The sequence below is a fragment of the Typopeltis vanoorti genome, chromosome 1 (assembly GCF_054136105.1).
Source record: "Typopeltis vanoorti isolate ZY-2024b chromosome 1, IOZ_Tvanoo_1.0, whole genome shotgun sequence".
NCBI classification, from domain to species: domain Eukaryota; kingdom Metazoa; phylum Arthropoda; class Arachnida; order Uropygi; family Thelyphonidae; genus Typopeltis; species Typopeltis vanoorti.
In genome coordinates this window covers 81696878-81719489 of record NC_143549.1, presented here as the reverse complement: position 1 = coordinate 81719489, position 22612 = coordinate 81696878, and the positions used below count along the sequence as shown (strand labels likewise).

The 22612-nt window shown below is 34.5% G+C and overlaps 1 protein-coding gene and 1 long non-coding RNA gene across 3 annotated transcripts in view; one reads left to right on the top strand and one right to left on the bottom strand.

Annotated features, from left to right (window-relative positions):
* LOC150110136 (ninjurin-2-like) overlaps positions 1–20434 on the top strand; it is an 84992-nt gene extending 64558 nt beyond the window's left edge. The window contains exons 3-4 of the mRNA XM_090391673.1: positions 15425–15681; positions 19702–20434. Coding sequence (XP_090247799.1) covers positions 15425–15679 — 255 coding nt within the window. The 3' untranslated portion in view covers positions 15680–15681; positions 19702–20434. The remainder of the gene's footprint in view (positions 1–15424; positions 15682–19701) is intronic.
* On the bottom strand, positions 15640–19712 carry LOC150110137 (uncharacterized). 2 transcript variants are annotated; one of them, XR_016548235.1, is made up of 3 exons: positions 19295–19712; positions 18485–18570; positions 15640–15715 (listed from the first exon to the last, which is right to left on the bottom strand). It is a non-coding gene; the product is annotated as an uncharacterized LOC150110137 (long non-coding RNA). The 2 variants fall into 2 exon arrangements; XR_016548236.1 differs by lacking the exon at positions 15640–15715 and adding an exon at positions 16784–18388.
* Positions 20435–22612: the final 2178 nt, after the last annotated feature.

Genomic DNA, 22612 nt, shown 5'->3' with positions numbered 1-22612 from the left:
ACTACTACATCCAGATACTTAATTATTTGAATTGTCCATTCTAAATTGATTAAAACCTTCCGCCAAAATGATCATTGAAATTTATTGTTGTCGGGTATTGTTAATGCTGGCATGTCAGTCACCCGAGACGTTGAGTTTGGAATCCCCAATTCATCTTCAATCAATCTCACGGACGATTTCGGTTTTCTTTGATGAAATCACGCAATTTTTAGATGTTAACTTTGTTCGCTCGTTTTTGGATGGCCCAGCTATTCATCGCCGTCAAGCGTCTCACGACCTACTTTAAAATCGCTTAAACCATTCGTAAACTTGAGTACGGAATAAGCATTCATCACCTTATGCTTTTTGAAGCATTTGATGCTTTTCGGTAAAACGTTTACCAAGTTTAACAAAAAAGTCAATCGCAGCTCTGTTTGAAACTCATTTTCCGACCGTTCATTAAAACACACAGTCACTCTTGGCACTATAATTCGGCTTGTTGACAAAACACTAATGAAGGTTGCTGCTTTCGATAACAAAAAGATACAACAGGTGGCACCATTAGTTTCTTCTATTTTCAAAAAGTTCGGTTTCTTTTTGGACAGAAGGTGTATAAAGTAATAAAACAATGAATGTTTAAGATAAAGACTATACGGTATTACACCTTAAATATGGTACTATATATGATGTCTCTGCATATTTCCTGATATGGAACAGCTACCATGAAATAATACAGGGTACCCCTGTTCTGAAAACAGTGATGGTTCAAAATAGCCCATAACTCAACGTTATAAGCATACCTGTCAAATATCTTCAAACATATTGTCAGAAAAGTTTTGTGATCCCAGTTTGGCATACATTCGTCAATAATTTCCGTGCAAAAAGAAAAGATTCGGAGCTATAGTCCTACCCATCATCCACATTTGATGGGTAACAGTTTGACTGGTATAGTTTAACAATCACATCATAATTCCGTTAACTTTCATGCTTAAAAATCATTGCCTTTAACTCTCACCCACGAAAGCTTATTAACCTATCATACATTTAGTATTGCAGATAGGGGAAAGGGTTACATATAATCCAGGAACCCCAATCTATAGGTGTGATACTTTATCAAGTCACTTCAGGTCTTTAGTAAGCAAAGTGGTTGTACACTGGGGAATAAAATTGCCTTACTGCAATGGGATTTGAACCCAATGGCCGTAGTTGGTGAATGAAGATGCTGCCCACAACCAGACCAACTAAACATGGAGGCTTTATTTCATAGAAAATTAAAATAACTGTGTATTCAGATTGTTCTTAATATATTTAAATATATGCTGAAAAATATTGATATATTTATTTGTATATCCTGCCTCCAATGTTTGAAGTTGTCTTTGTTGCTTGAGCTTTCTGTGAAAATGTGTCACTGCCTTCAACGTCATATTTGTGCATAGTATGTAACTAATGTTAAGAACTTATGGATTATTTTTTAATAAATATTTAGTAACAGTTATAAGTCTGAAATTTGTTTTTACCCAAACACAATAAACACACACAAGGACTAGTTTACATACAACTTCATATGTTTGTTCTGAGAGAGTGTTAGAAAGAAAGTGTCCACCTTAGCATCTCATGTTTTTGATCTTCTTTAACTAAAACATTTCTACTTCATTCTATCAAATTTATTTACTAGTGGACGTCCAGCATTGGGATGGTGAATTTAGGCTGCTTTCAATCCTAGAGTGTTGATGCTAGATGAGTGAAAGATTGCAAAGATGATATAGGATGGATGCTACTTCTAGAGCACAAGTTTTAACCACAGTTTGGGGATACCATCAATAACAGCAATATCCCCAAACTGTGGTTAAAACTTGTGCTCTAGAAGTAGCATCAATCCTATATCATCTTTGCAATCTTTCACTCATCTAGCATCAACACTCTAGGATTGAAAGCAGCCTATATTCACCATCCCAATGTTGGACGTCCACTAGTTAACTTTAATTACAAATTGAAGGTAAATAGACTTTCCTCATTCATGAACTCTCACCTTTGCAACTGGATTGCCTATTCAGGGCTGTCCCAGGATATATGGCATCCTAAACTCAAGAAAATATATGGATTTAAGAAGTGTTTTTATAATTGACATACAAACTAGCGACTCCTAGGTGTTGCCTTACTTCCTTGGTGGACTAAAGAAGGCCTCAATTACCCCTCTAATCATTCATTATATCATGCTAGATGGTGTCCTTTGTTCAGATTTCCCAATTCTGGAGTACCTCAGGGTTCCATATTCTGGACTTTATTCCACTGTTTCTCATATTCTTAAATTACTTCTCTCACTGCTTCTCAAATACTGTCCATTTTTCAGTTTTCTTCAGCCCTCTTTTTTATTTGACAAACTCTGTAGTATTCCTGTATCCCAAGTATAAGATCTTCCATAATGAATGGCTTAAAATCTTAACCTGCAGTAGTTTTAATGCCACCAAAACTCAACTGTCATATTTCATGCAAGAACACACAATTCTATCTTTGCATATCAAGATCTCCTCATCTTGGACTGCCTTCCACCTCTAGCCTCTCCTGGCAAATCACATTGCCAGGAGAGTCTGGATCACACTGAACTGGTAGATATTGTTTTTCCACTTTCCATTCAAGCCCATAATTACACGAGCAGCTGACACTGAACATCCATTTATATTTCAATTTCAAACACATAACAAACTAACTTCTCATTTGCTTCTTTCATTCTATCTACCTGTGCTTTGGAAGTCATCCCCCACAATTTACATATAGATATACAACCATCAGTTATTCAAAAAAAAAATAAATAAATAAAATAAGGTTTCTTCATTTTTCTTAACTGTTGACATTTGTTGCTGATGTGCTATATCACTTCTAGTGAACTGTCAGTCAACTCCTTCCCACACATCCACACTTATACATTCCCATTTGCTCTAACTTGTGCAGTTTTTTATGAAATACCTTTGCAGAGTCTAGCAGCAATATGATATAGCCATTCTGATGTCACTCTTGTTATAAAATGCAAGTAAATTACTAATGCAGGAACTACCTTTTACAAAAGAGGAGAGAATGGAAACAGTAGGAGAGACGTATGGGAGTGATAGAAGAGGAGAGAATAGAAACAGTAGGAGAGAGGTATGGGAGTGCTAGAAGAGGAGAAAATGGAAACAGTAGGAGAGAGGGAATGAGAGAGAGATATGGGAATGCTAGAAGAGGAGAGAATGGAAACAGTAGGAGAGAGAAGTATGGGAATGCTAGAAGTGAGAGGTGATGAGAGAGACGTATGGGAATAAAAGAAGAGGAGAGAACGGAAACAATAGGAGAGAGGGAATGGTAAGAGGTATAATGCACGGGGACTCAATGATCCGTGGAGTTCATGGCCTCTCATGCGTTAGGAGTGTTTGCCAGGAGGAACGATAGAAAGTGTGGCTCTGGCAGTTAAGAGAGGTGAGAGGATGGATGAGATGATTGTGATGGTGAGAACAAATGATTTGAGTGGTGGTGTAAATAGGGCAGCAAGAGATATGAGATTCTTGCTTGAGGTGGTGCGAAAGAAGACACAGAGAGGAAAGATAGTGTGCGTGTTGCCTAGGTATGATAATGACGAGCTGAGCAGAAGAACAGTAATATTGAATGACATAATAGCTAGAATGTGTGACAAGAGAGGACTGGAATATGTGGATGCTTGGAGTGCATTTGAGGACAGAGAGAAACTGTATGCGAGGGACCGCTTACATTTGAATGAGGAAGGACGTAGGCATCTGGAGAGATTGCTGTTCTGAACGAGTCGGTGTGTCCCAGGGAGGATGGCAGCAGGGATGGCCTCTTGTGGGAATGGGTACTTGGGAGAAGGGGAATGACAGCAGGTAACACTGAGAACAGTGTAGTCTAGAGGGGGATAATGCTGGGTATAGAAAGAACAGCATTTATATGCTTTATACTAAGGCCAGGAGTATCCGGAATACGGGGGAGGAATTGGTGGTGCAGATAGCATCAGCTTGGCCAAAAATTATTGGGATCACTGAGAAGTGGTTGACAAAAAAAAATGATATAATAACAGGAATAGAAGTTGTTGGGTATAGCATTTTTCAGCAGGATAGGAAGGGAAAGCATGGAGGTGGTGGTGGAGTACTGCTTATGATAAGTTACGACCTACTATGTCCTCTAAGAGTGGAGGCTTTAGAAGGCAGTGACACTAATGATTTTGAAAGCATATGGTGTGAAGTAGAGGTGGGCAGGACAGGATATTTAGTGGGATGTTGCTACAGACCCAGGAGCACAGAAGGTGGTGACCCAGGAGATGTTTAGACAATTGAGTTTGGCAAGTGCAAGAAGAATGATTGCTATGGGAGATTTTAACTACAGTAGTATAAATTGGGGAGAGAAGGTTGCATATAGCAATAAGGGAATGGAATTTCTAGAATTCTTGAGGGACAAATATCTTAGGCAACATGTAATAGAGGGAACAAGAGGTTCAAGAGTTTTGGATTTGGTTATAGCATCAGAAGAGTTGATAATAACTGAGGTGACACATCTCCCACCAGTTGGAGAGAGTGACCATATGGTTTTGACTTGGAAAATTAATAGACATGCAGGAGTATCAAAGAGACTGGAATGTATGTGGAATTATAAGGCAGGTGATTAGAATAGTCTAAGATGTCAACTTGGGGAAGTTTCATGGAGGGAGGAATTGGAAGGCCGGGATATTATTAGTGCGTGGGAAATTGTGAAAGAATATTTGTTAGCAGCAGTGGTAAGTTGTACACCACGAGTGAACAAGAGGACACAATTTGGAGTAAAGTGGATGACAAACAATATTAAACAGGAATTACATGCGAAAAACAAGCTATGGAAGAGATATAAGGAGACAGGTGAAGAGAAGATGCATGAAGAATATAAGACACAGGCTATAAAAGTGACTAGTATGGTAAGGAAGGTGAAACTGGAATATGAGAGGAGATTGGCTCTAAGATCCAAAGAAAATCCTAGGGAATTTTTTAGCTATGTGGCCAGTGCAACGAGAAATGATTGTGGAAGAATGATATTGTGGGATAAAAATGGGAATAGAGTGACTGATGCAGAGGACATAATGGAATTGTTCAATGAACACTTTATTGGAGTATTTCATCCTGGAGAAGTCAGTTTTACTAGAGGGATAGGGCAGGTTCGAGGTTTAGAGGTACAGGAGGAGAGTGTGTTTCAAATACTGAGTACTCTGGATGTCAGTAAAGCTGTCGGACTGGATGGTATTTCATCACAAGTTCTGAGAGAATGTGCTAGGGAACTGACAGTGCCTTTGACCTGGCTTTTCAATGGAAGTTTAGCTGTGGGAAAGGTGCCTCATGGAATGGAAGGAAGATAAGATAGTGCCATTGCATAAGGGTGGTAACAGACCTGAAGTTTCTAATTATAGGCCCATTTGTGTGTCACCAGTAGTTGTTAAGATCTTGGAGAAAGTAGTGAGAGACTGTATACAGCATTAGGAAGATGAGGGTAATGTTATCTGTGAGAGTCAACATGGATTTGTGAAGGGGTGCTTTTGTTTTAGCAATATGCTAGCCTTTTATGATAAAGTTACAAGAGCATTAGATGAGGGAAAGGCATATACTGCCATTTTCTTAGACTTAGTGAAATCATTTGATAGGGTGCCACATGATAAGCTGATATTTAAGTTGCAGCACATGGGTCTGGATGTCAGATTGGTCAACTGCATTCAGGATTGGCTGTCCGATAGGTATCAGAGAGTTGTGTATGGTGGGGCTGTTTCAAGGAAGCAGAGGATCACAAGTGGGGACCCACAGGGCTCAGTACTGGGATCTATATTGTTTAACCTTTATATCAATGACATTGTCAGTGGATTACAAGGGGATATTCGGTTGTTTGCAGATGATGTGAAGCTGGGAAGGATTATTAGTAATAGTGCAGATGTAGTAGCCCTGGAGGATTTGAATAAGCTAGATAGATGGATAAATGAATGGGGGTGTCAGTTTAATGCAGCAAAGTGTAAGGTCTTGAGGTTTGGGAAACATCAATGGAATGCTGCATACTCTGTGGGAGGAGTTATACTGGAGGAAGTAGGGGAGAAAAGTGATCCGGGGTTGATGATTGATAGAAACCTGAAATTTAGGGACATATTGCAAAGGTGATGAAGGCAACACTGACGACTGCTGCAATAATGAGAAGGACTGACCTACAGAGATAAAAGGGTTATCATTCCATTGTATAAGTCTCTGATCACTTAGAGTATTGTTCTCAGATTTGGTCCCCAGGATTTGATGGGGATAAATTAGGAGTTCTTTTGCTTGGTTGAACAGCGGGAAGAAGTGATGAGAAGAGGCCATTCCTGGAAGTTACGAAAGGAAACTGTAAGCAAGAGGGTGAGGAGTGGTTTCTTTGCATGGAGGGTGGTTGAACCATGGAATGCATTGCCTCATGGAGTGGTGAGAGCAAGAACGGTCAATGAGTTTAAGGAGTAGTATGATAGACTTTGTGTTTCTTAGGGGGACCTCCCCTCGATGAGTCTTTATGGACTTTGTGTTTCTTAGGAAGGACCTCCCACGATGAGTCTTTTGACTCCATGGAGGCCTGAATAATAATAATAATAATAAAAAACCATACTGACCACTATAGAGTATGTCATTTCTATACACCCATTTCTAAATTGTGCCTCTAACAATCTTTTCCAATATCTTAACCACCACTCCTGAGATATTGTTCTGTAATTTGCAACTTCTCTCTCTCTCTGTCTCTTGGGCCTTTATGCAACAGAATTATCTTATCCTCATTCCACTCCCTTGGAACCTTGCCAGAACTGAGAGGCAGATTAAACAACTTCATCAGAAGCACTACTAGTTCTCATTCACAATCTTGTAGCACAGGATCAACATGCCATATAATCCCACTTCTGTATTCACATTCAGTTTTCAATATGCTGAACACCTCCAGTTCCTCCACCTCAATTTTTACATTAGTCTCTATCATGTTAGCATTACTTAGTAACTCTCTTCTGCCATCTTCCAACTATTGATTCAAGTTATCCTTCAATTATAATCATTCTTTCTCTTACTTGTAACATAATGAAAAAACTATCAGGATTTCCTTTGGTCTTAGCTAAGTTCCTCTCATAATCTGAGTTTAGCCTTCCTTACTATACCAGTCACCTTTCTTGCCTATGCTTTTATAGGCATACTGATCATCTTTTTCTCTATATTCCCTCTAGAATATTTTTTTTTATTTGTTTGCAATTCCTGCTTTACACTACTGCTCATCCATTTAACTTCAACTTGGATTATCCTACTGATCCTGGATGAACAGTCTGATACTGGTTCCCTCAAACAATTGCTGATCACTACCCATGCACTACTGACATACATTCTTTTCTTGTAGCTTCTTGAGTATCCTCTTTCCAGTGCTGGATTATTTATTACTAGTGAAGCACATAGTTATATACATGTTTGCATTAACTGGGTTTTTCATCCAGTCTCAGGCATTGTTATTACTACTACTTACCACCTCCTTGGAGAGCTCAGACTTATCATGGAAGGTCAATTCCTCCACTGCACCCATAAATATACTTTTAATCGTATGTATTCTTATACTTTTTTCTTCCTCCTCTTCATCACCTTTGCTTTGTGGGAGAGGAAACCCAATTTTCCAGGAGGGGTAAGCTTTTTGCCTCCACATGAGATGGGCTAACTTAGCTTCAGATGAAAACGTCCTTGTAGATGTTCCTCAAGTCACAATGGCATTTGAATCGAGATGTTTTCCAACCAAAGTGAATGTATTGCATCTTTTTTCTGATCATACTGCTTCTGGAATTAACTAAAGAAAACATTTTCAAATCTTTCTTCCTTCATTTTCTCTGAGACTTGTTCTTCTCTCAGGAAACTGTTGGAAATTTTCCCCCACTTGGTCAGACTATAATAAATTTAGTTTAATCCTTTATCCAAGTGTAAGCAAACAAAGTTTGCACCTGAAGTATCTTCAGGACTAAGGCAACTCGTGGTAAAGGTGGACCAAGCTCTCATCACTACATCACTACTTGTCTTAGTATCTCCCATAATGCAAAGCACATCTCCTTGCAGACATGTATAATGCTATGCATTAAGGGAAGGGCCACTATCCAAACCGGTTTCGACCTTTATTGAGGTTTCGTCAGTGGGAGCCAGACCAAGAGGTGGTGATACTCAAGTAGAAGTAATGGAGATACTAAGACATCACTACTTGTCTTAGTATCTCTTAGGTGGTGATACTCAAGTAGAAGTAAGGGAGATACTAAGACATCAATACTTGTCTTAGTATCTCCCATAATGCAAAGCACATCTCCTTGCAGACATGTATAATGCTATGCATTAAGGGAAGGGCCACTATCCAAACTCTTAGTATCTCTTAGGTGGTGATACTCAAGTAGAAGTAAGGGAGATACTAAGACATCACTACTTGTCTTAGTATCTCCCATAATGCAAAGCAAATCTCCTTGCAGACATGTATAATGCTATGCATTAAGGGAAGGGCCACTATCCAAACCGGTTTCGACCTTTATTGAGGTTTTGTCAGTGGGAGCCAGACCAAGAGGTGGTGATACTCAAGTAGAAGTAATGGAGAAGTCATATTTACCTATATGAGTTTCCAAAAGGTGTCTCATCTTATTATTAAATTACTATGGATTTAGAGAAAGATGTTAGAAGTTTTTTCCCACTTGGTTATACTATAATAAATTTAGTTTAATCCTTTATCCAAGTGTAAGCAAACAAAGTTTGCATCTGAAGTATCTTCAGGACTGAGGCAACTCGTGGTAAAGGTGGACCAAGCTCTCACTACTTGTCTTAGTATCTCCCATAATGCAAAGCACATCTCCTTGCAGACATGTATAATGCTATGTAGTGGTCCTTCTCTTAATGTATAATGCTATGCATTATATTAACAGCATGTCTGGAAGGAGATGTGCTTTGCATTATGGGAGATACTAAGACAAGTAGTGATGAGAGCTTGGTCCACCTTTACACAAGTTGCCTCAGTCCTGAAGATACTTTAGAAGTAAACTTTGTTTGCTTACACTTAGATAAGATTTAAATTAAATTTATTATAGCCTAATCAAGTGGAAAAAAACTTCCAACATCTTTCTCTAAATCCAGAGTAATTTAATAATAAGGTGAGATACCTTTTGGCAACGCATATAGGTAAATATGACATCTCCATTACTTTTACCTTAGTATCATCACCTCTGGGTCTGGTTTCCACTGATGAGACCTCAATAAAGGTCAAAACTGGTCTGGGTAGTGGCCCTTCCCTTAATGCATAGCATAATACATGTCCGCAAGGAGATGTGTTTTGCATTATGGAAGATACTAAGACAGGTAGTGATGAGAGCTTGGTCCACCTTTACACGAGTTGTCTCGGTCCTGAAGATACTTCAGGTGTAAACTTTGTTTGCTTACACTTTGGATAAAGAATTAAACTAAATTTATTATACTCAGGAAATTGGCTACAGCCAAATAGCAAAGAAACAGCAATATGTGCAACTTTGTTAAATTCAGATTTGTTATGGAATTTAATAAATTTTTTGTATGAATGAGATTTAACAAATGGCTCGTATAACCATCCCATCACATTCTGGTTGCATACTTAAAGGCTGTACTTCTTTTGTTCAAGCTTGTTAAATAATATTTAATTCGGTGCCTGGATCATGCTTTTTTATTATTTCTGCTTCACCCTTTTCTTACATTCTTTTAAAATAATTCTAGTAGGTAATTATCTGATATCTACCCATGCCCCGCAAAAAAAAAATGTATGCAGTTTTGTAACTAATAAATTATGCAATTTAGATTTATTTAACTTTGGTTTCAAATCTGATAGTTTATTCACATATGGCTTATATGTGCCTATTCATAATGTTCATAGGTTATATTTATAGCACTAGGCTTCCTCAGCACTAAGCACTACAAGGGGAAATTCATAGTATTGGATCGTTTCTTTTGTACTTAATTCTTCGCGTATTGCTTAAGCCATCAAATAGGAGTTTTCAGTGAAGCTGTACATGGGTTTCTTCTCCTTATAGATTACGATTGGTATAATAATTGTGCTGAAAGGTCGTTACAACATCAACAATGAATCACAGCAAGGAAATGCAGATCTCCTCAACAATATTTTGGTGTGGCTGGTGTTTGCTGTTACCATCGTCAACGTTTTTCTTTCTGTGTTTGATGCAGATCCTCCTAAAAAAGGTTCTAATTCATCAAATTCAAAGATGCAAAGTGAACTTAATGTAAAACGAAGTAATTCAAGTGAGACTTGAATATATTAAAAATATCGTTGGTTAAGCATTATAATAAAAAATGAAGTTTAATAACACTTATGTGATGCAATGTTTAAGTGGGTTTGTATAAGGTATAATGGAATAACTTCGACTTGAACTAACAGCTCTACCTTCAAGGGAGTGAGCCTATTTTTAGAATAACCAAAGAGAATAAAATAATTCTAAACTGTCTTTCATTACACAGTATCACGATATTAAAAGTAATTTTGCAGTGATACCTAAAGAATTACGTCTTTTTAACAAATCATTTTTAGTGCATAAAAATAATTAGAAAAAAATTTGTACTGCATTTAAAAATAAACCACCTAATGTCATTTGTTCCCAGTGGGAGTAGGCAGAGATACTATTTTTATACATAAGTATTAAAAAAAAAAAACAGTTATCACTGATTATGAAAATAGTTCCAGTATACCTATGGCATTTAACTTTGTTTAAGTAAGTTAAATTTGTATAGGAGTTTGTGAACATTCTTAATGTATATATAAGTAATAAATAATAGATTTAACTTTTCAGTGCACCACATGAGTAAAATCACTGTTAATATTTCACAAGTTTATAGTTTACATTTCATAATATAAGTTCAGCTCTTGCTAAGGTGAAAAATATATTATTTATAACCCTTGAAGGATTTTGTGTTATCCCATGTGAACTTCAGTGAGTAAAATTGGCTATTTGCTCTCTGTACTGTAGATCGTAGTTGGAGGCCTCATTTTAGTGATCGCCAACTTGAATTTGAATGAGGTACCTAAGCAACGAGTGGCAAACATCTTGAACAACATCATTACTATTGGCATCTTCACCATATCGATTGTGAACATTTTGATATCTGCCCTTGGTATGAAGAACAGTGATGATTCAACACAAAAGTAATATTGGACCAGTGATCTTGGTTTTTTAATTTAAGACTTAGTGGTGGTCATTATGAAAAAGTAAAGGATATGGAAAACCATTTCAAAAAGCATATATATGTAAAAAAAAAAAGTACTGACAAGTTTTTGTTACAATATTAATAATGGAGCAATCCTTATGTACTTTTCAGAATAGTTCTGTTTACAAATATATATAAAACATTTTTTTAAAAAATATATGTAAATTAATACTAAAATCAAGAATTTTTGGACACTATACATATTTATTAAGCAGCAAAGTAGGAGAAATTTCATTTGACCTCTAAATTTTCTTCCAACATGAACATAATTATGCAAACAGCAGCTATGCTACTAATTCAAGTATGTTAAATATGATGTACAGAAAAAAGGAAAGGGGGGGGGGAGGTCCTAATTATAACTAAGAAATTCTCCCTGGAATCAAGAATGCATATAGTTAAATATCATAAGTTAGCAATAGCACATCATTAATTTTTTTTTAATTACGATTTCCATATGAATAGTAGTAATACTATATTTTCTATTAAACTTTAAAATATAAGTTGAGCTGAAAAATAGTGGTTATAAATAGTGAATAGCATAAGTCTATTCACACATCCCATAGCTGTAAGAATTTTTTTGGAAAAAAAATATGGAGTACACCTTTTTTTTTTAATAATATAATAAAATAAAATAGAGAATTATGTTTCACAATACTTGTACCTGCAATTAGTCACATACTGTACTGCAATTCTAAACTTTGCATGCAGAAGTAGCTAAATCAAGGCCTTAATTACCCCTCCCATACAAATCTGATAATATATAATGCATATTACTGCAGCTATTTACTTCAACTAGTGCTTAAATCATTTGCTTCATCATTTAATATCACTCATGGAAACCGGAAAGCTGTCACCAGTTTTTATTATAATAGCACCTTCACATTTAATCCCTTGATGCAATGCCTGAAAATTTCCAGACATGCTTTCTGAATATGCATTTAGCAGATGCCTGAAACATTTGTAACATGTCCTACTTTGACCTTGTAGTCAACAGCCAGAAAATTTCAATGATATTTTCCAATATTATCACCTAATATTTTCTGTAGTACTAAAAATTTCACATTTCTTTTGATGATACATAGTATTAAACAAAAAATACATCAACCAATATTTGGATGATAAAGAAATCCTCAAAAAAATCCAAAAGTTTGAGATTTATGCCGATCTTCTTCTGAGATTCCTGCACATATCTCCTTCTATTACATTAATTCTTAAAGAGAAATAGCTTTGCTATGCATTATACTTTTCAGGAATGTATCCTCAATGGACAGCAGGAGTAAAACTGTAATTTGTTCAGAATGTGGGAGCAAAATTTCAGGATGATGAGGAAGCAGAGGGAAAATGAAATGAAAAGGCATAAAAATGACATCTGGAGTGAACTGCTGAACATTCTTTATGATCACCGATAAGAAGATATTTAATCACAATTTCTGATCATAAATATGAATGCTGGATGTTTATATTTATGATCTTCAGCACTGTCCATTCATGGAAGTGTTGAAGAAGAATGGAAGAGAATACAAAGTCATAATTTCAGAGAGAAAGGCTCTGATTATACTGTTACATAATGAGAACCTTCTCTGGTATTAAAACTGTTAAAATAATTTTCATATCTTTAAGAATATTTCAGTAATATCACAGTGATATAAAATTCAAGATAACCATTGTGCCTTACACATTATGCATTTAATGTTAGATTCTTTATCTTTGTTGTAATGTAGAAGGCAGTGTTATATATACAATGTGCTGTTCCACGTCATTAAAACTGCTTAAAATCTCAATTTCATCTATTCTCATATTTTCAAACCACATGGATAAAACTCAGTATACTGTACATACAACAAAGTACCATAATGCAATGCAGGAATGATTTCCCTTTTTTATTATTATTATTATTATCATTATTCGCAAAACCTCCAAGGAGTCCGAAGACTCATTGCGGGAGGACACCCACTGTACAACTCTCCATCTCGAACACTACACCGATAGTTTTGAATAGTTTTGCATATGCAAAACTATTTTGTTTGTTTTGGATGAAATTTCAAATAATCATATATTAATATTTGAGGTTTTCATCCTGCATACAGACAAATCAGCCATGAGAACACACACACACACAGTTTAAACAAAAAAAAAAAAGACTGCTATTGGTGTGGTGGTAGTAAGTGGTAGATGGCACATTTTTCTCACCTCTCTTTTTTCCCCCTTTCCCCCCATATTGTTATCATTATTATGCGATATCTCTAAGGAGTCCAAGGGCTCATTACAGGAGGGCAGTAAGTCCTCTCCTTCACTAAACTCAGCTCTCCATCTCTTCTACTTAATCCTCCAACTACTACTACCATCAACCCTCCTGTAATGAGCCCTTGGACTCCTTAGAGATATCGCATAATAATGATAACAATATGGGGGGAAAGGGGGAAAAAAGAGAGGTGAGAAAAATGTCGCTTGTTCTCAAAGCAGAACTAAAACCTCTTGTTGGTTATTAATGCTATTTTGAGATTTTTTTTTTTTAAATAGATAAACAAAAAAGCATCATTATTATTTGTGGGGATTCCACTTATTTTATGTGGCACTGGAAATTTGAAAATTATTTTCATTACCCAATCAATTATTTGCTTTTAAATATCTAGCATTTTGAAAACAAAATAATTATTTTCTGGATTGGAATACAGAACTGCAATCAGAATGTGCTGTACTGTTTTTTATGTGTAGCTTTTTTTTTTTCAATTCTGAAATTCTGATATTTGAATATTCAAGTGCAATCCCAAGCTTTTAAACATAACATACATGGATGAGCAACAAACACATAAAATTTCAAAAGCTGTCATAAATTGGAGTCTAATAAAATACAGTGCTAACTCAACTCCATAAAGCAGTCAAGTAACTTAATCACAATTTCACTAATCAAACTTTGTGAGCTATTTTTCTGTTTCAAAACACTTAAAATAACCAAAAGCCTTCGAGTGTTCTAATATGATGACTCAAAGAAATATTCTGGTTGTTTCTTTTAAGAGTAACTAATGAACCTCAAAACATATGTGCTGATAATAAGAAAGCAGATTAATTTTCATGCATTATGCATCTTCTTCCTTAGAATGTAATCATTTTATTCTCAATATTAAATGCAATAACTGCCACTTTTGTTGTTTAGCTCCAAAAATATATAATGTCAACTTTTTTAAAACTCTTTAATGACTTTCATCATATTCATGCTGCAGAAAATTTTATAATACCAAGAATTTCCCTTTTTAATCATTCACTGCTCTTAATCTGTGCCAAAAAAGAATGTTATTTAATCTTAGGCTATAGTAAAAATGCCCTACTGCCTGAAAGATGCATTTTCCCATTACTTACTTCTCAGTGCCTCTGATGATTCTAGATACGTGGGCTAAGTTATTTATAATTGCATATATGGTTAATTTAATGCTACTATGAGCTTATGCATTATCTGTTTAAACTCAGTTATCTTAGAAAACACTTTGTATTGCTGAAATTCAAATTCATCAAAACATTACAGAGGAGCAGAATCATGAAATCATTCTCTCTTTATAAGAAAAACTAGGCACTAATAATAATAGAGGTTGTAGCAGAAATATTAATAATTATATTAAAATGCATCACTGAAATAGCATGCAAGACATAAAAGATATATATCTATATATATAGTTCAATTACATTTTAAAATATATGCAGTAATATATGAAAATCATGATTTAATCATTCTATGTAAAAATACATATAGCATCAATATTTAAGACTTATGCACTCTTTATTAATACTTGTTACTAATTTTTCTTATCAAATTTTATTTGTAAAAACAAATCATTATAACATATTTGAGAAGTCTATATATTTATATATATGGCTTTTTGAGGTGGAAACATTTGTAAAGCCTCAGTAGTATATGTTGTAATTAACTATATATAAATTCCAGAAAATGTGTCCTTGTCATGTGTAGCCTTTGCAAAAGTTGCTGTTATGTGCATTGCAGTTTGTATTATTATTGTATATCATTCATCTAATTACAGACATGCTTTCGTGCAGTGTTCACCCAAATGAATCTCGTCACTCTTCGCTTTTCAATCATTTCGTTAATCATTGTTAAGTGCAATGTCTCGCTTTTGTGCTGTATCAGTCCAAAATCCTACAATAATTTGATTATCATATTAATATATTATAACTGATGATTTCAACAGATTGTCTATGGAATTGTCCTCATATTGTCACTGGGATGCAACATCAACCAACGAAGTGACCAGAAAACAGCCAACATTCTTAACAATATTAGCACCATAGCTGTTTTTGTTGTTGTTGCATTAAATTCTGTCATCAATGCCTTAGGTATGTCTTTTTATGGAGAAAGTTTCCCAAGTGCACGAGACACCTGCCCTACTATCTCCCCTACTAGTGATGACATTATTCCTCACCTGTCACAGAATAGCACAGCCTGAAGGTAACTGATATCCATGCTTTTTCTTTTTGTAATGCTATATAGATATAACAAAAAAAAAAGTGCAGTATAAACATTTTACTGCTAATTAGAGATGTAAAATGCTTTATAATGGTTAAGTGCAATTGTTTATAAATCTATTAATTCATTCCATGGAACAGACCCAAATAAAAATAATTTCTATGCTGATGATTCAAGAAACAAGAAAGAGAACTTGTTTAAGTTAAGGGATATTACATCCCATATCGTTTCTTAGCTGAATAAGAAACTCAAAGAGTTTCATGCCGAATATAGTAGAAACTATATAAACTATACAGACACCTAGTTAATATCAAGTTTGTAGTGAACAGAACTTATAGAAGGATTACTCATAGAAGGGTTGTAAGTTCTGTTTGCTACAAACTTGATATTAACTAGGTCTACCTACTCACTGATGAGACCTCAAATAAAGGTTGAAACCGGTCTGGGTAGTGACCTTCTCTCATAATGTAGAACAGTAATACAGCTCCTAGGAGCTAAGTTCACATTATGGATAAATATCAAGAATAGTGATCGGAGCTTGCTCCACCTTAGACATGAGTTGCCTCAGCTTGCACTACCTTAAGGGTCAGTTGCTGCAGTATCCAGGTATTTGCTTACGCTTGGAATCGCCGAACTTTATATAGTTTCTACTATATTCGGCATGAAACTCTTTGAGTTTCTTATTCAGCTAAGAAACGATATGGGATGTAATATCCCTTAACTTAAACAAGTCATATGTTGCCGAATTGAAGCCTTTGGCTCTTCATATATCTAATAAAGAAATAGAACTGTTTAAAATGATAATATATAGATTCAGATTTCAAATATATTCAGATTAGTTACAATATTATTAGTTTCACTATAATTTTGATTATAATTAACCTATGATCAAATATAAATTATATTAAGTTAATTATTCTTTGGAAAAAAAATGAGTATTTTTGATGGTTTGTAATTCATATTTGATTAACAGCTGAAAATGAAATAATTTACAAAAAGAAAAAGAGAAAAAAAAAAAAAAGCATGAACTGAATTTCCATAAGTCTGCTTATAATTAATTTACATGTAATCTGCTATTTGTGAATTTAATTTACAGTGGTATTCTTCCAAATATATAACAGGATCAATCATATTCAACACACAATATAGGTTTAAACATTCCCCCCCCACACACACAAACTATTGTTTACTTCAAACTTTCATAATATACATATAGCTAGATTGTAGCAGGCAGTGTTTATAATAATTTTACTTATGTTTTTATAAATTATGTTTTTATGTAAATTAACTAATTAACATAAAAAATAGCATTAATCATTCATTGCTATTGCACAACAGATAATAAACTGTCGGTGTATTATTATTATAATATGGGTATCTCCATGGAGTCAGAAGACTCATCACGGGAGTCCCAAACTATCCACACAATATACCATTTCTTGAATGGGATGTAAATGAGAGATCATCTCTCATTTACAGACGAAGCACTCACAAATGAGTCAGGCAATGCATTCCATTCATTCATTCACCACTCTCCAAGAAAAAATCTAGTCCTCACACCCTTGTTAACCACACTCTTACTTAAATTTCAGGGATCACCTCTTGTTTTCTACCCCTATCTCACTGCTGAAATATTTCCCCTACATCAATCTTATAAAACTCTTTTAGTAATTTAAATGTTTCTATCATACCCCCTCTTCTCTGCCTATCAACTAACCTCAGTAACCCACAAACTCTCAATTTATCAATGTAGGGAGCATTCCTTACACCACTCGCAAACTTGGTCACTCTCCTCTGAATCTTTTCTACCACTTCCTCATCTCCAAGGAATCCAAGGGACCAGACCTGTTATATACTCTTAACTGTTTGACTTTTCATTAATATTTTTACACATCAGTTTTCAAGGCAACATCTTAAATTTGTTTAAATAAACACTAAGAATAGACTGAATTAGCTCAGAATAATACTTGCTAAGCTTGTTTTATTTGAACATCATTATGCATAAAACTAAATTACTGTTGTTGGTGATGGGCGATAGATGGTAGTAGTGTCATAGTTGGAGAAATAAGTAGCAGTAGGAGAGGATTAGATATATTTAGTGAAGTAGAGTAGTGTGTGTGCCCTCCCACGATGAGTCCTTAGACTCCCTGGAGGTGTCAAGTAATAATAATAATAATAAACTGCCTGAGTCCACAACAGCAGAACTTATCACAATTCATGCTTACACAGCCATGGAAGATAGGTTTAAGCTTAATTAGCCACTTTAATTATTTTGTTACATGCTATAAATAAAAAAATTCTCGCATATTTCTCAAGGACAAATACAAATGGAAAGAACCAGTTAACAAGATCATCTTAAGCTCTCACATAATACAGATTTTCCATAATACAGATGTCCCATTCTCTTAATGAATGGGATTGCTATAAGTAAATAATTTTGTATTAAAAAAAAAATTAAGAATACCAAAGTGTGAAAAACTATAAAGATATCTTTTTTGGCATTATTATTATTGCACGACACCTTCATGGGGTTCGACTCACTGTGGAGAAGCCATTACATCACACAATCCACCATCCAACACCAAACTATTCATCATAAACACTGTGCAATCCACCACCTTCACCATGCCATTTACCAACCAGTACATGATATTTTATTTGTTAATCATGTGTTTTCTGGCTGATTTACCTGTAGGGAAAAAAAAAAAATTCTTGGAGAAACAACATAAATTTCCAGGAGAAAAAAAAAAGCCATACTGCCTGCTTGTAAGATTATCTAACTCACCTTCAACTGTAAATGTCATAAAGATTGCAATCGTCATGGCAAAGTCAAACTCAGGAGCAGCATGTCCAGTCAGTCTTGCAACTGTGCTATAGAAGATATTATGCAAAATAAATGGCAAGTCAATAATAAGCTTTTATTTTTTCTGCTTGGTTTAATACTATAATATATCAGTGCTCCCCAAACTCAAAATATTTGCATATCTCTTTTGAGATCTTGTCTTATGTATTCCTCTCTCTCTCTCTCTCTCAATTATATCAGAATATCAAAAAAAAACAAAATAACAAAAGCTAAAAAAGAAGTTTGGAGATAAGCTAAATATAGAAACATGCACTTTATCAATATGTATAGAAACATAAAAATAAATCAGCTATAGGGAGTAGGTGAGGCCTTTATACCTTATCTAGCTTTCGGAGACTGAGTGGGCAGTCCAGCTGTCTCTGATTGGATGGCCAATCAGAGACAGCTGGCCCATGCCTACCACTAATTACAGGCAGCCACTGATTAAGAGATCGGCAAACAAATGATGCCATCTCTTGGTACCTGACCCTTACAGGATATGTTACTGTCTGAAATAATGTGGGTAAGATCGATTTTCTTGAGTTTACGGGTTTTGTGCATTTTGAGCTCATGATTTAATAAATGCTGAATAATTTACCTTTATTAATGAATACTGCCTGCTGCTAAATCAGAATAGACAGAAAGCTTCAAAAAAAAAAAAAAAAAAAAACTTGTTGAAATTACAGGAATTCTAGTCAAGCAAGACTGCAAATTTACAATAAATAGTAACAGAGAATGTTCACTAATACTAACAATTTTTTCTGCTGATGGTTGATATCAGTTGATTTGTTGTTCTTTTCTTTCTTGAATTTCAAACTCAAACATGATAACTTTTAATATTTATTCTTTCTTTCTTATGTCTAACTCCTGGCTTGCCCACATATATCTGTGTGTGACAGATTTTGAATCCAGTAGGGAGGATTGCTGCATACAAAAAAATCATGTTTATTTATTTAATAGTTTGATTTTTCACCGCATTATTTATCTAGCACTATTTCAACTTTTCCCTACACAGACACAGATGATGAATATCATAGTAACAAGCTATATATTAGAATAATATAGTGTAAGACTAATTTTAAGGTAATTTTTATTTAAATCAATTTTCATCTAAAAATAAACTTAATTTAACATATGCATTCATACTTACTTTGCTATAGGAATCTCATGCCTTTGGTGTTAAAAAAATCAAGCCAACTGAGAAATTATCTGTGTCTAGAGAGTGTCATTTATATTTGTTTCCATATTAAAGTGTGAATATATATACACACACACACACACACACACACATACATATTGTTTAAGTTATTAATGTTCAGATAATTGTATAAAACATGACAGCAATGTGTTTAGTCATAAGATAGCATCATTCACATAAGTGTTAAACACAAATTATGGGTAAAGAATGAAAAACCATGTCCATCAGTGAAAGAAGTACCCCCACATTAAATTATATACTGATTATGGAATGTAATATTATACTGTTATGTAAAATTATACAATTTTATATGAATGTAACATAAAAAAATTCATGAAATAATTATTTCATGAATTTTTATGAATACTATATGCATACTATATGATATATATCTATATAGATAAAAATCTGTGGATAAACTGTTTTTAAGGAATGTTATAAAACACCAGATTGTATCAGAGACTCTTATGGATACAACTAGACTGTATAATAATGAACTTTTAAAAAAAGACACAAACTCAAATGAATGATATTAAAAAGAACAAAACATGACTTTTTAAATCAGTGACATTCATTTATTGCATAAAGAAGACTAAAAAAAAACATCTTTTAAACAAATGCTACACAAATGCAAATATATTCTTTGTATGTTAACAGTGACTGAAATGTAAAATAAAGTTTATAATTATATTGATCTTATGAGTTTCTTCATTTGTGTCATACTGGTCATATTAAGAACTAAAAGATTCTGATTTCCAAGTGGATATGATATTATTTAATTATTTTTATCATTTGACCTCCAAAGAGTCAAAATACTCATCATAGATAGAAGGACCCACTGTCACACACCCACACCCCTACACAGGGGCGTGCCAGTAGTGTCCAGCACCTATGTGCAAAACTTTAGTTGGCGCTCCCTCCCCTCCAATAAAAAAATCACTTTAAAAAAAACGTTTTTTTTTAAGTATTTCCTCCTCTTTGGCACCTTTACTATCCTGCCGCCTGTGTGCGTCGCACACATCGACATATGGCTGGCACGCCCCTTCCCCTACACATAATTCATCCATGCCTTAAACATAGTCACTGCCTCTGCATTCAAAGGAAATATATTCAACAAGTGCTCAACAAATTATATAAAATCCTACAGAAGTTCCATGATGTAATTTGTGATGCTGTATCAATGAAACATTTCCATTGTGTGAGAACTATTCCAAGAAGTCAATAAATAATAAGAACAGGAGAAGAGTAAAAACACCATTTTTTAAATATAATTTGTTATATTAATTTTTGCTACTAGAACAGCCTTTTATTATATAGAAATGGGGAATATTAATGATCCAACCTTATTTAAAGTCAAATAAATGTAGAAACCTTAAAAGTTTAAAAACTTTAAAAAAGAGCTTATGAAAATATAATCCTCTGCATTGGAGTTGCCTCAGCTTGCACTACTTAAAAAATACAAGCATTGTCCTGGCATCTGTATATTCACCTTTTATTAGTACCATTTGGGCCAGATAGGTGTTTTGAACTAATTGGTTCTCTTCAGAGACCAGGCAGAAACTTAGGAAAACAAAAACTTTCATTCAATACCAAAGCAAACCTATGTAAGAGCACTGTATTTTTCATAAGTGAAGCCAAAATTAAGTCATATGGCTCTTTCTTTGATAATTAATGACCTTTTGTATTACTCATATTCTTCTGTGTTCTCTTAAAGTTAAAAAAAAAAATTGTTTAGAAAGTTATTTTTTATTAAATAAAAAATATTTTTTTGTCCAGTCTGCAGCTACTCATCAGCTGTCAAAATCTACTCATGGTTGAGTGTATTTGTTGAGCCCTGCCAATCATCCATTTATATACTTCATACACAAAACCTACTCCCCGATCACATGCTTACACACCTACCTTATACATACCAATTTCAGGGTTGGCCTCATTCTCCATCTCTCTTCCTCCATTCTATGAAAAACTTCATCATCATCATTATCAAATTCCTGATATGTACCCTCAAGGGGTGTACAGGATACTGTGATAGTACTACATTAAAAGTTTATATTATTACTAATGTTCTAGTGATAATTTTTTTCACCAAAATGGTCTATTTGCAAGGACTCCAATTAGTCAACCTAGTTCTCGGCCTTCCTCTGGGTCTTTTTCTTGACATCTTGGTATCAAACCACTGCTTTGTTAATCTTTCTACTAATAGCCTTCATTTTTAATAGGATTCAGCCATTGATGCCATCTTTTTATGGCCCTAATTTTTCTCAGAATTCTCATATCTGTGGTCTCCAGTCTTTGATCAACTTTTATTTCTAACAAACCCCATCAGTTAAAATTGGTTTAAACACTATCTTGCATGCTGCTAGTTTAGTGTTTTGACTAATTTCTCTTTCATTCCATATAAATGTATTCAACTGACTCCCAATGATACCAGCTTTGTTTATTCTATCATATATTTCCATATTTAATATGCCATCTCCACTAAAAATTGTGCCTAAATAGTCAAAGTGTTTTACTTGTTCTAAAGTTTTCTATGCTCTTGCCTATTTTCATAGTTCTGGTCTATTTATTGCTGACTTTCATGCCATATTTGTTACAGTAGTTATTCAGTTTATTAAGGGATCTTGCAAAGTAAGGAATCTGCAGCTTGCATTGGATTTATTTAGGTGTATAACATCATCTCCACAAGTAAAGTGCTGATATTAACATCTCCAATTTTGACATCAGGTTTAATGCCACTTTCTTTCATAATGTTGATCCATAGAGATGATGAATAACAATTGAGATAGCTTGCATCCTACACATCTCACATCTGATTTTGCATCAAATCATTTTCTTGTATCTACTTCAATTCTAACTGTTGACTTACAACTTAA